Source organism: Stylophora pistillata, chromosome 10, assembly GCF_964205215.1.
Source record: "Stylophora pistillata chromosome 10, jaStyPist1.2, whole genome shotgun sequence".
Lineage (NCBI taxonomy): Eukaryota > Metazoa > Cnidaria > Anthozoa > Scleractinia > Pocilloporidae > Stylophora > Stylophora pistillata.
The window spans coordinates 14,790,897-14,803,800 of record NC_142528.1 but is presented as its reverse complement, the minus strand read 5'-3'; the positions used below and the strand labels follow the sequence as shown (position 1 = coordinate 14,803,800).

The 12,904-nt window shown below is 37.8% G+C and overlaps 1 protein-coding gene and 1 long non-coding RNA gene across 6 annotated transcripts in view; one reads left to right on the top strand and one right to left on the bottom strand.

The window, feature by feature from the left end:
- The window catches only part of LOC148721923 (uncharacterized), a 16,104-nt gene extending 3,479 nt beyond the window's left edge, over nucleotides 1-12,625 (top strand). Inside the window, exons 4-5 of one of the 4 annotated variants that reach the window (XR_015992131.1) lie at nucleotides 4,225-10,401; nucleotides 11,733-12,625. This is a non-coding gene — a long non-coding RNA (uncharacterized LOC148721923). Of the gene's footprint in view, nucleotides 1-4,224 lie in introns of all 4 variants that reach the window. The other 3 variants (XR_015992129.1, XR_015992130.1, XR_015992132.1) reach the window with 3 other exon arrangements.
- Nucleotides 273-12,904, bottom strand: part of LOC111322786 (uncharacterized) — a 31,670-nt gene continuing 19,038 nt past the window's right edge. The window contains exons 1-3 of one of the 2 annotated variants that reach the window (XM_022925958.2): nucleotides 4,312-4,422; nucleotides 2,238-2,296; nucleotides 273-899 (exon numbers count right to left, since the gene is read on the bottom strand). In XM_022925958.2, the coding sequence (XP_022781693.1) occupies nucleotides 351-899; nucleotides 2,238-2,296; nucleotides 4,312-4,363 (660 nt within the window). In that variant the 5' untranslated portion in view covers nucleotides 4,364-4,422 and the 3' untranslated portion in view covers nucleotides 273-350. Of the gene's footprint in view, nucleotides 900-2,237; nucleotides 2,297-4,311; nucleotides 4,423-12,904 lie in introns of those variants that run through there. The other variant, XM_088734735.1, reaches the window with a different exon arrangement.

Here is a 12,904-nt window from a genome sequence, read left to right as displayed (position 1 = left end):
GAAAACTATAATTCAGTTGTACTATAAAGATGTTAACCCTTATGCCTGTAACAGTGATTGGTTTTTTATTTCTCCCAATCATATCATCCTTGAATCAAATGCTAAAGTCGTGAAAAAAAAAGGAAATTACCAGCGATTGAAGAAGCTCTTGGTTGCCAAACAAATACTCCTTGTCGTTACAACAGCCTGAATGTAGGGAAATCAGTGTGAAGAGCAATGTTGGGTTGCAAAAGGTAAAACTAAACGTCAACAAGAGCATTGCAAATGAAACGTGAGCGGTAAAATGTTTAATAATTTATCTTTTGACAAACAGGATAAGTTAATTAATTATCTAAAACAGAATGTAATCATCAATATCCACACTCGCAGTCCACGGTAATTCTATAGTCTTTCGGCTCCCAATAGTCCTCGAATCTTGGTTTCCCTGTGCTGGAGAACACCCGTAAACACTGGCCTTCCTTCTTCTTCAGCACTTTGATTGTGTAATACTTCGGCCGACATCGGAAGTGATTGAACCAACACTTATCACTTGAACACGTGACTGACCTCACGTGACGAGGGAAAAATTTTGGGCCCAGGTTAATCCAAACCTTACTCGTCTGGCATGTCCAGGGGGCTGGGTCGGTTATCTGCTCCACGGTGAGTGAGCTGGATCGCTTGGTTATGTTACGTTTGGTCACGTGATATTGATTTTGAGGTGGTAAGTGGTTTTGAAGATCCGTGGAGTCCATAGCCATGTATCGATGATTGTACGCGGTGCCGAGCCGCTGCCTGAGTAAGTCACGTTTGACGGGCTTGCAGTCTCTGTCAGGAGTTTTCCTGGGAAGGGAAAATGTAGTTGCTCCACCGGCTGATTTAAATGCCACCACAATCAAGCCTATCAGTAGAAACGGCCATAGCTGTGGAAAAAGGAAGGAACACGAGTGATGATAACAGATCGATCAATTCGATTATGATGATGTAGGCGGTCTATCATAGACCGCCACTTCTACTACGCGAGGAATGCAAAGAAAATAAACTGAACACCTTCGGATAAACAGTCTTAACAAGAAACGAAAACACATCTTCTTAATCAATTATACAAATTTTCACACCAGGCGTGGCGGTAAGCTGCATGATCCCAATTTGAGTGTTTCAAAATAGAACATCACGACGTATCGACGTTATCTTTTCGCTACCCACAAAAAGGCAGCATTTAAAGGAAAAACGTTCACCAGCAAGTAGCGCGCGCATAGCGTCGCTGAATCCATGAAAAGAACTTGTAAAATGCGAAATAAACTCTTGTCATTGTGGCCGAAGTGAGTTACTTCGGCGTTCTCGTAACTGTTAAAAATAATTTACATTGTTGCTGCAGTAGGAAAAGCACAGCACGTTTTATTTACTTTAGCAGATGCTTTACCTTTCCATAAGCTATTGAAAACAAATCCCCCGCTAACGTCGAAATGCAATTAAAGATAAAATTAAAAACCATAAAGAACTCATACAGTTATGCTGTCTTGTTATGGCACGACGGTGGTCTTCTATTTGATACAAAAGATCACGCTATAATCTTAGGTTCACAGTTTATTTCCCTGTTGGGGGCGAACTCTTGGAATCTTGTGTTGTTCACAACGAACATTTCTGATCGATAACATTGAAATTTCGGTGAAAAATTTACCCGATTGCTTCAGTTGCGATAAAATCATCATTAACTGCAGTTTGTCGACAAGAATAGGAACTCCTATGTGAAAACGTCGGGAAAGCCGATTCAAAGTTTTTGTTATGTTAGGAGAATAGAAGCAGAAATAACAAAAATAAAAAAACGGGTTTTAAGCCACTCCCAAATGTACCTTACTTAGACCAATTCTTATGTGGTTTCGGCATCATAACGGCGTACCTAATGGTGAGAAAGTAAAATACTCATGTCCAGGATCTTCTACAAACTTTCACAATTTTACCTCGAGGAGAGGAAATGACCTAAATTTCTCGCCCACGATGAGTAATAATTTAAGGAAATTCGTGGACCCGCATGTGGGTGTTCTCTTTATCTTGTTCCCGTTATCTTTAAGTAGAAACCATCGGATATTCCGCCATGGTCAGCTTGCACAAAATGGCCCACTAATTTGCTCAACTTAGCTTGCCTCTCTACTACACGAAATCTGTTGTTAACATATTGCTGACTCGAGGTAACTTTTCATTGATCAGGGATCACAGGAAGAAACATCCTCATTCACTTACACTTTACTAAATTGTTGTACCTTTTGACCATGAGATGTGAAGTTGAGCACCAAAACCATAGTGGAAATCCAAGTTAAACCTGTTGAAAAATTTACTTCAAGTAAACTTTCTCTATTCGTGCAAGACGTGACTCGAGAGACGCTTCGAGCTCTATGTCCCTTGAGGACGAGGAAACGTTGACGCAGCAAGCCGGCATATTGTGGGCTTATGTCGGTAAAGGAGGTGTCAGGGAGGTCCCCTAATACGTGAAAAAACGCAGGAAAGCGAAGGAGCATTGTTCTGGATTAAGGCGATCAAATCTTTCGTGAGTAGAATGTTGGCATGCCATTTGGAGAAGACACTTCAGTTGATTTTGGCACCGTTTACTAATTGTAAATTAAGAGAGATAAAGAGGCACCTACGGCTCCTTAAGCCTAAACCTAAACAATGTGAAAGTAATAGCAACAAAAATAACTTTCTTCCGGAGATTTATAAGACACTGAGACTTTGTTAAAAATCCATCGCTTCTTAATGGAGATTAAGGTGTAGATCACTCTTACACTGAAGAAGAGATCTCTTGTCATGCTCCGATTTTACTTTCTTAACTTTTAAAGCATGGACAAAGAAGTTTGCCGTGTCTGGCTAGCTATAGTCATTTTACATGCTCTGTTGTAGATAAAGTTTCGACAAATGCCCCGTGCAGCATACTACATTTGCAATGAATTGCAAATTCACTCAATGCGTCGCCAAGTCTGGAAGCTGGCGAAGATATTATAGAATTATCTCCTGTTAGCTGAAAAAGGAACTGCTCCCTTCGTAAGACAGTCCCTTACCATTTCATGGGCAATAAAGAGTTACTTAATGATCAGATTCTGAGTAAATAATAAAAAGTTTAGAGGATCTGCAAAAGACCTTTATCAACAAAGGCTTCAAGAGCTGAGATTCCTTCACTGCTGAATTTTTAAAGAGATCAACATGAAAATTGGGTAAACTACGGTGAAATCGAAAAGTTTCCCTTGCGGAGGAAGAAAATTTAAAGGAGAAACATCTAAGTTTATGGAAGAAATCATGTAGATCCTTGGAAATGTTAGCCAACGTTGTGAAATTAGCCATCTGCATGTGATGCCATTTTTACAGCAAATCGTTGAGGTCAGACCTCATCTTATGATAAGACAAAAGCATTCGACCTCATCGTTTTACTTATAATTATAGCAACACTTTCAACGTTCTTTCCGACATTTCATCTTTCATTGGGAGTTTTCCAGATTGTGTCTCTGTAGGATGCAAACTAATCGGCTTAAGTCGTCGTACAGCAACCCTTTCTGTTTTTCATGTGCTTTTCAGCGGTAACTACAGTCGATGCTAGTTTGCAACAATGATTCACTGTCAACAGTCTACACTAAAAAGAAGACCTGGCGTAAACGTTATCGTTCGAAGTCATCTGCACGAAGATTAAACTGTAGCATAATAGAAGTAGAGGCATTCTTCCATTTACAAATCCAATTTGTCCTCTTCTACAATTTCCTACAGATGACCTCCAAAGTTGTATCACACGGATTTAAGATCCCACAGAGTGTAAGAGCAACGTCATAACAACCAAATATTAATTAATATAGCATAAAAAAAAAATTAACTTGACATTGTCGTCTTCATTTTGATTGATCATCTTCCAATGTTTTTTTACTGCAAGAACTTTGGTAATTTTTAGCTGACAGATTGGCCCTAATTCAGTTTACTCTAATGAAATCAGCTTATTAACATCGTTTTCCGGCGTTTTTTTCTTGGTTCATCTCTTTCCGCAATTGTAGAATTAGAGTGTATTCATGCGATCATTTTGACTTTGGAAATAGATTAGGAAGTTGATGATAATTCAAAAAGAAGGACTGGAATGATATTAACTCCGTTTCAACTAGAAAGGTGGCAATAAATCTACACAGGACACGGTTATTTCTTTGCAAATTTTTAGAATGCAATTAGATCACATAAACTTTTAAACAAACATTCCTTGATCGATGAATTATGTTTTAGTTGACAGAAACATCAAAGCACTTACAAGTACTTGTAAACTGAATGGCATATAATGAGCTTACAAGAAAGCGATTAAGTCACTCTCACCTGGAAATCGTTCGCCATCACTGTGGACACCACGACGGTCAATGATGTACATCTACAGCTTATTTCTATAAACTACCCTAACCCCGTCCGTAAATATCATTTATATCTACGTTATCTTTCGCACTTCCCGTGATATTACTTGGTTGTTATTCCGATAACGAACCAGGGTAAACAAAACTACGGATGTTTGGAATGCTGACCCTTATCCTCACCAAGGTCCTAGATATCAGTCACAGCGTTACTTGAAATAAATATGGTTCCCTTTTGCATGAAATAAAACAGCCCTGACGTCCAATGATTTATGGCAGTGGGCAGCAACTTGTCACTCTTTTGATATCAGGGTTCCTACCGTTAATCGTCTGTGGGTGTGACTTGGGTGCGTCTAAGATTCGCTCTTGCAATTCTCTTATCTTTCCGAGCCTTGCTCCTAGTTATTCCAATTACGCCTCATGAATTCAAACCCGTCAGTTAAATCGGGCAACATGGAATGTTCGTAATCATTTCATGATGTAAATTTCATTTTTCTGGCGGTTATGTGATACTAAACAACTTATCGGTTTCGCCATTTTGTCAGTCTCTGCAGTGAAAAAATGTTTCGCCACTGGTTATCTTTCGCAAATTGACAGATTGAATAGGAAATGAGAACCGACAGTAATAGCATAAAAAAATTATCCATGAACTTTCGGGAAACAAGGCGGACTTTTGGTATAGTTATCCGCTGAAAATCAGATGACGTACTTTTATCTGAAATAATAGGCTGCACACGTAAATTTTCAGCCTAAGTCTTTGTTAATCCTCCATAAAATTGCATCAAAATTTTATCCTTTCCTCAAAATAACAGAAGAAAATAAGCTTCCTATTCTTCCTAAATTTCCTTTGTTTGGTCAATATTTGGTGTAAAAGACACGAACGACGGAAAGGTGGTGTAAATATCATTTGTTCGTCGTTCGTCGTCTTACAGAACTGGACTGGGAGAAAGTTTCGTCAACACATAGTATCTTTATCGTCTAAATGGTTGCATAATCCAAATTTACAAATACAATACTTATTTCAGTATCTCAAGAATCTGCACTTTCCCTCGTTATTTCATATCAATTCTATCAGTCTCTGATAATGTGACATAAAGTGAACAATCTTGTAATATTTTTTACAATATCGAAATGCTGTTCTCGTTGCCTCAAAGGTTAAAATTTCTCGATTGTAATTTCAGGACAAATCTGAGGCACAGCAATCACTCTATTCGCTTCTCTTTGTATCCAAAGCAGAAGCTAAAAAAGATCTGAACGAAAATTTCATATTTTCGTTCACGTGCAGCCTGTGAACTCTTATCAAATCGAAAGCAAACCAGTTTTCCCAAAGATCACGTTTCCTTTCAGCTCCGCCGAAGTACAATCTTAAATTCATTTTGGATGTCATGAAGGTGACATTTCTAGTGACTTAACTAAAGCAACGTCCACTCTAAGCAAAGAGATGAATCATAATAATGAAAACTCTACTCGGTTTGTTATAAACTTTACTCTATCCTGTGTCTGGGCTTTTGACGGATGCTTCTCGTACGTTCTGCATAAATAATCTTAAAAATGTAGACTTCTGACACTATTTGTTACTATCAACATTATCATTATACACATGGCATTTGTAAAGGTGATTCTAGGTCACAACTTAATCTCTAAAAAAAATAAACAGCTAATAACTGCGAACAGAAAAACGAACAGAATCATTTCGAAAAAGAAACTTCAACCCATTTCCTTTCAAACGTGGTCTGATGAGGGCGAAGATATTTAGTTATTTTTTGAGGGTTAAGCTCGGAAAAGGTTATTTGGTGCAACGCTATATTGTCAGTAAATGTTGAGTGGATTTCTAAAACACTTTAAGTTCATAGAAGCTCAGCAAGGAGTTTTCCGTAATTTTCAGGAAACAAGATATATTACTCAGTTTTTAATTACTGCATCGATGACATTTTTAAATCTAGTTGAAGTGGTGTACTTGTCAACAAGACACGCTATTTTTTTATGAATCATCCTCCGGGCTGAGGTACTCGCTAGAAAGCTTTGATTCCAAAAACTATTAATACTGTAAAGCATGAAGAAAACGATTGTGTTGAATCTTTTTCAGTTTCCATCCAAATAGAGCATTAAAGTTTAAAGAAAGATAATTATTACACACATGCGAAATTCGTTCCTCCAGTTAACAAGTAATGTAATTAACAATTGTTATCCCAACGGATTACAAGACCATTCAGTGATATTTAACTCTAATTTAGCTGTCTTCTAAGTAATTTATATTTTCACTTAAATCAAATTGTCTGTGGATGAAACATTCGTATGTCAATAGCTTTTATAGAGCAATCAGTGTTTTCATTCAGAAACTAGGTCTGCTCAAGGGGCATGGATGTCTTTAAAAGCATCGTTATGATGTTGAGTGAGGTGGTTCTTTTTCAGAGTTTCCATTCTGTGAAACTTATGCAGTGTCATAGACCAGTAAAGAAAAAGCTTCTATTGTGTTATGGGTTCTTTCAGTAGTCGCTGGTATTTTGTGCAGTATATGAAGCTAAAACAAAATAGAAGTTAAAAGAAACCTCGCGTGCTGGAAAAAAAATTTGATAGAAGTGATGATAATTGAACTGTCAGCTCTGTTGGAGATCTAGACAGGTGATGAAGAAAGCACTACTGCTAAATTCGACTTAGGCTCTTCTGGCTAAGTTTCAACTTTAGATACGATGACAAAAATCTCAATAAAGCATACAAATCTTTGTAAAAGTACATGTGCTTCAAACAGTCTGATTAATAGATCGTCGTCAGGAATCGTTTTAAAAGGAAAAGGGGAAAATCAGATCACGTAGAACTATTTTTAAATAAGATATCGCGTGCAGACAAACCTGGATGGCATTGAGACAGGCGTTTCTGTCAATGGCTGTTTGCATTTGACGTATTATGACTACAGATGACGGTCGGGGTCTATGTGACAAGTGTCTCGTCCCATCCAAGACTCATGCCGTACTGAGTACGGCATGCGTCAACACTTTTACAAATGGTGTAGTCTTACTAAACACTCTCCAAAAAATTTCAAAAATCTCTAAATGAGTAAAAAAAATGAAAGAAACACTTGGAATAACCAAGACAAATGAATTAGCTTTCCACTGATTTGAACACTGAAAATTGCTTTTGAAAACTTGAGTAGCATGCTTTTTAGATGATAAAAAATAATCAATCAATAATGTCTGTATTGGCAACTAAAATTCTCTCTAGTAGTCGCAATGACCTTGAAGAAATACTAAAAATCACAACGAGAACGTATTAAGTGTTAAATTGTTCAAGTTGATTATAAATCACGAACTTCAACGGGAAAACTTTCGCAAATACTTGAAGGAAGCTTTACAAGATTTATAATTTGAGAAGTTTCTGTTGATGTCACATCTTCAATGACATCTAACTCGTTTTGAATTGGGCTGAGTGGGCGGAGACTCATGTATGTCAATAGAGATTCCCAAGGTGAACAAACGTCTGCACTTAGATGGGTCCAAGCGAATCAGTGACGAACTTGCAAAGAATACAGGTACACCTGTCCAGTCGCCAAATCTTCAACCTTGCTTACACTTGCCGTTATCGGCTGGAATATGATCATAATAGAAACCAAATAGAGATCTGCCTCGGCCTTTTTGCCTTATAGCTACATTTTGATAAACAGTCATAATATTTACAAGAGAGATTGGGCCCGATTCGGTTGCAGAGTGTACCTTTATTTCTCTTATCAAAGTCCTTAAAAGAATGCCCAAGAGAATTTAAAAGAACTTGTTCAAACCAAACCACAATTCAGTCATTGGTATTATTTCTTTTAAACTTTTTTTGCAACAAGGCATGTTGGTATACATGAGAGACGAAAGTTTCGTTTCTGATTGTTTCTCTAATTCTCAAAAATCTCTCTTTTAACAATATTTTGTTACTGTGAAAGAGATAGATAGTGTTCCTTAGTAATTTGTTGTGTAGTCTAACTAATATTCTCCTGTTACGATACAATGGCAATTGGCATGGAAAGCTTCCAGTGACCTTGGTAACTTGATGGGGTTTACGATGTGAAAACAAACTACTTATAAGTACTTGAGGTAATTACGCAGCTAATTATCTTATCATTTCAAACTCAGTTACGAAAATCTCACCTTCAAATTGTTTTTCATTGTTGCGAATTGTTCGTCCTTTACAAAGCACCTGTTTCCTGCATACTATTGAAATCTGCCTTTTTTTTTCTCTTTCTTGAATCCCAAAATCTTATTTCCACACAGATAGGGGAAAATGTCTTAGGTTTGTCTTTCTCTTTGTATACAGTTTTTTTGCCAGTTCTCTAGCTTAGGAACCTCGGACGGGATCAACCAGAATGAATTGCTAAGGTAGTTGACATAGGTTACCCTAAGATGCTGGACTGTTTGTTTATCGACAATGGGTGCGGCGGAGGAGTTGAACTCATAGTTCTGTTCTTTGTCGTAGCCTTGATGGGGTTTTTCTATTCAGGAGACATCTCGTGACGGGTGACAGGCAAATTGCTGGAGGCTATGGTTCGCACGTGAGTTATTACGGGACGAGTATTTCATGAACTTTTATCCGGAAGGTTATGCGATATGAAACATTCCCGGATCGCTCTTAATCATTGTTCTCAGTGTGACTACTGTTGAATGACAATAATGTAATCGTTACAGTACAGCTTCCCGTCGAGATGAAGAACGGTAAAACTACAAGAGTTGCGATCACTTTCGAAATATTATAATCTTAATATGTATTCTTTCATCTTTACCATTCAACAGACGTTTTACCAGTCCTTTGACAAAGACTTCCCGGCTACGTTCCTCGTATTATTGCTCGTTTTTTGCCCATGTTAACAAGACTACCCCCTGTGTGGACATCAGCAGGCACAAGGCCAAAACGTTTTCATTTTGCAAGTTATCATATCATAAGCCATTCTTTTCCTATGATGCAAATTGCCAAATAAAGCTCATGCATATACACGGCTACTAGTCGGGCCAATGCTCGATCTGACCACCTGACGGGAATCTTTCAATTTGAAGGTGGCGAAGCGGAGGCGCTGAAGGTGTCTTGCTAAGCCTTTCAAAAGGTATAGTGATATATCCTTCAGCACCGAGAAAGCGCAGTTTAACGCAAAATATGCACATTTAGATTTCTGGAAGTGAGTACATCGACAGCGTAGATCCACTTCTAACAACAGACGGAATAATTAATGATAGTTCGATTAAGAAAAGAATTGTAAACTGCGCGCCGCCACCGCTTTCGGTCCTGAAAGAAAACCTGTTCGCGACGAAAATAGCCAAATCATATCACTGCTTGAAGACTCAAGGCGATGAAAACCAAGCCCCGGATAGCGAAACATGCTCATTGACACTTTTACCCCTAAGAATGACTAGCATCTAATTTCTCCTTACAGCATCGTAACTTTATCAAACATTTAGATCACGAGAATAAATGCAATACAAAATGTATTTACCATATGCTCATGTTATTCCAGTCGAATGGCCTATTCTTTCGAAGTCATTTAAGTTTCGAGAGAAGACTTCAGTTTTCCAAGAAATAGGAAATCATGTATGACAATAAGTTTCAGCAAGCTGTCGAAAAGCAATTCTTCATGATAGAGAAAATTATTGTCGACGTGGTCGTTGCAATAAGATCATTCGGTATTAATCTGAGTCCCGGAACGTTAAAATAAAAGCCAAATCAAAACATTGAGTACGATAAGCAACAAAAGAAAAAAGCTGTAAATGGTGGAGAGGTAAGCTTTAAAGGAAGTGGTACAGCACTCAGTTATATCATGTTCAGGCAAAGTTATGACTTTGTTTGAGTGATACAATGACAAAATGTTACCACCCCCATTGAGCCACCAGGGTTGATGGTTGACTTGTTTTATTTTGGTTTGTTTGTTTGTTTGTTTTTTACTTTGCTTGTTTTGTTTTGTTTTTTCTTTATTTAACAGCGTTGCAAGCTTTTTTCAAACCTACCGGGGTGAATGACTTAGGACAGTTATGCGACTTCCTATGATGTCCCGTGACCTTAGATTCGTCAGTTACATAAGTTTCATAGTACAGCACACGTGAGTCTGTTCGTGATCAAGATCTATGGGTTTATGCAGTTATGTGGTAACAAAATAAATAAAAATACGATCCTATCGCACCAGGTGGGTCTTTCATCCGTAGGCGTAACTGACGCTCAAACATTCGAAATCGTCGATATCATTACGAGCCTACAATGCGTACTGCCCAGCCTTGTGCTCAATTGGTCAACCAGGGGTACCTGTGCACGTGCACGTTCCACTTTTGATGTCCTTTACGAGCGTGAAAAATATTCCAATATTCCAATGTTCCAAACGATTTTGTGTTATTTTCTAATTGTGGACTAAATTTGAAGTATTTCAGAGCCTCCTATTCTTGAAAGCAAAGTCTAGCAAGTTCTAGTTCCAACATATGTTCAGCAACTTTAAAAAATTCGTCCATGGTACAAAGCTGGTTTTCATTAACTTTGCCTCATTTTTTTTTTCTCGTTTGTAATTACATACCAAGGAAAATTTCTCTCTCCATACGAAAGGGTACTTTATCATCAAGTCTGTAAATCTATGGTATTTTTCCTATCAAAACAAACCTCAATTTTTTTTAAACCGACCATTCCGTCAACTTTTGTTTCAAATTCAAGCTATGAGGTATTGGATTCACTCTGAATGTTTTCAGAGATATTACTTAAAAGAAATAAAAACCCAAAAAGGAAGTGAGGCAAATGTTGGTGAAAATAGAGTGAAAGATGTAGGTTGAACAGTGTAAACGCATAAGTTACAGTAACGCGAAGAAGGTTCGTCTGGTCCTTGGCCATTTCATCTAACCCCCCCTCCCCGGATCTCATTAGTAATTCGCCTTACTGTCGGCTATACAATTCTCGTGATGTGATTTTGGAGAATTTGGTGCTGAATCAACTAAAAATCCCCAATGATATTTTTCTTTATTTCCATCACTTGCCTGCTCGATATTGTATTGATAGTCAGTATAAGGAGAAATTCTGTGTTGGGGCCCGTTTCTCGAAGGTTCCGGTGACTTATCAGGCCCGTAAATCTGTTCTGTTTTCATTCAAGGTGAGAGTTTGAAAGGTTTTAGAATTACACAATAAAACTTTCAGCCAAAGAAACAAAATGGATTGGTTAAGATGCCAGAAACTGCTTCTCTATTATTTAAATTTTGATTCTAAAATATAGCTTCGGGCCCGTTAATTTACCGGGACGTTTGAGAAACGGGCCCCTGGTCACTACGAGAGTAAGAGGGTTAAAGTCGCGACCACCTTTCAGTTTACAATAGTTACTTTCAGCATTGTCTTTCTCCATTTTTCTGCATCAAATGTTTTCTACATATCTAAGAAACTTCTCAATGTTTCTCTTCTTAGGATCACAAGCCAGTGGAGTCCTGCTTTAATTACATGGCATTTAACCGAACTCCCCTTTTAAGTCGAAAACGTTGTTCAATGATGCAGTCTAAGTGCACTCTCTGGTTGATTCTATGAGTTTTTTTTTTTATAGCTGTAGTTAAATGAATAAAATGAGATTGAAGGTGGAGAATGAAACCCTTCATTGGTTACATTTGACCACCCACACTATCAAGATTAAGCCAACCATTTTGCTGACATCTGTTTTTTAGAAATGGATACTGTAGAACGCCGCTAACTCGAACTAAGTTTACTCGAATACCCTCTAACTCCAACAAAATGCGATTTCCTTTGAATTTGGCCCCATTTTTCGGTTCATTTACCATCAGCTAACTCGAACTCGATTCACTCGAACTCTCGTTAACTCTGACTTGTTTGCTATTTCTTTGGCGTAAATTTACCCCGATAACTCCGACCGAAGTTTTACCTTTTTGATGGAGTGTCGAAAGTAATTCGAGATTACACTGGTTTTTCTTGACTTCGCTCTGTGATTGGTCCAGAAAACTCGTGCCACTCTCTCGACCAATCAGATGCAAAACTGAAACCAATCACAAGTCGGTTGCAAGCGTTTTCCCGCGCTTTGAGCAGTCTGCTTGGTTTTGATTTGAGCTCTCATTGGCTCTTAAAGTTAATAACTTTTCTTTTGATTGGCCGTTGGGAATATTTTGGTTTTTGTTTTATGGCACATAATTGAAAAGCTCTCTATTTACGCAGAGCTCCTCGACGCTTACGTTTAAAGTTTTCCACACTTATGCGCTGCTCATTCTTAATCATTTAAAATTGCTTACTTTGTTTGGTGAAATCCATTTATTTTCGTTAATTTCGTATGTACTTTGAATAAAACTGAAAGGAGAGTAATTTGAAGTAAATTTGGCGGTTATAACTACAAAATAGTTGCATGACTAAACTTTTACCGTTGAATATGGGTCTCCATTTACGAAGAGCTCCTCGATATTTACGTCTAAAGTTTTCCATACTTGTGCGCTGCTCACTCTTAATTATTTAAAAAGCTTCGTCTGTTTGGTGAAATCCACTTATTTCTGTTAATTTCTCATGTACTTTGAATAAAAAAAAAATGTGAGTAATTTGACATAAATTTGGCGCTTATAACTCTGCAAAATAGTTGCATGACC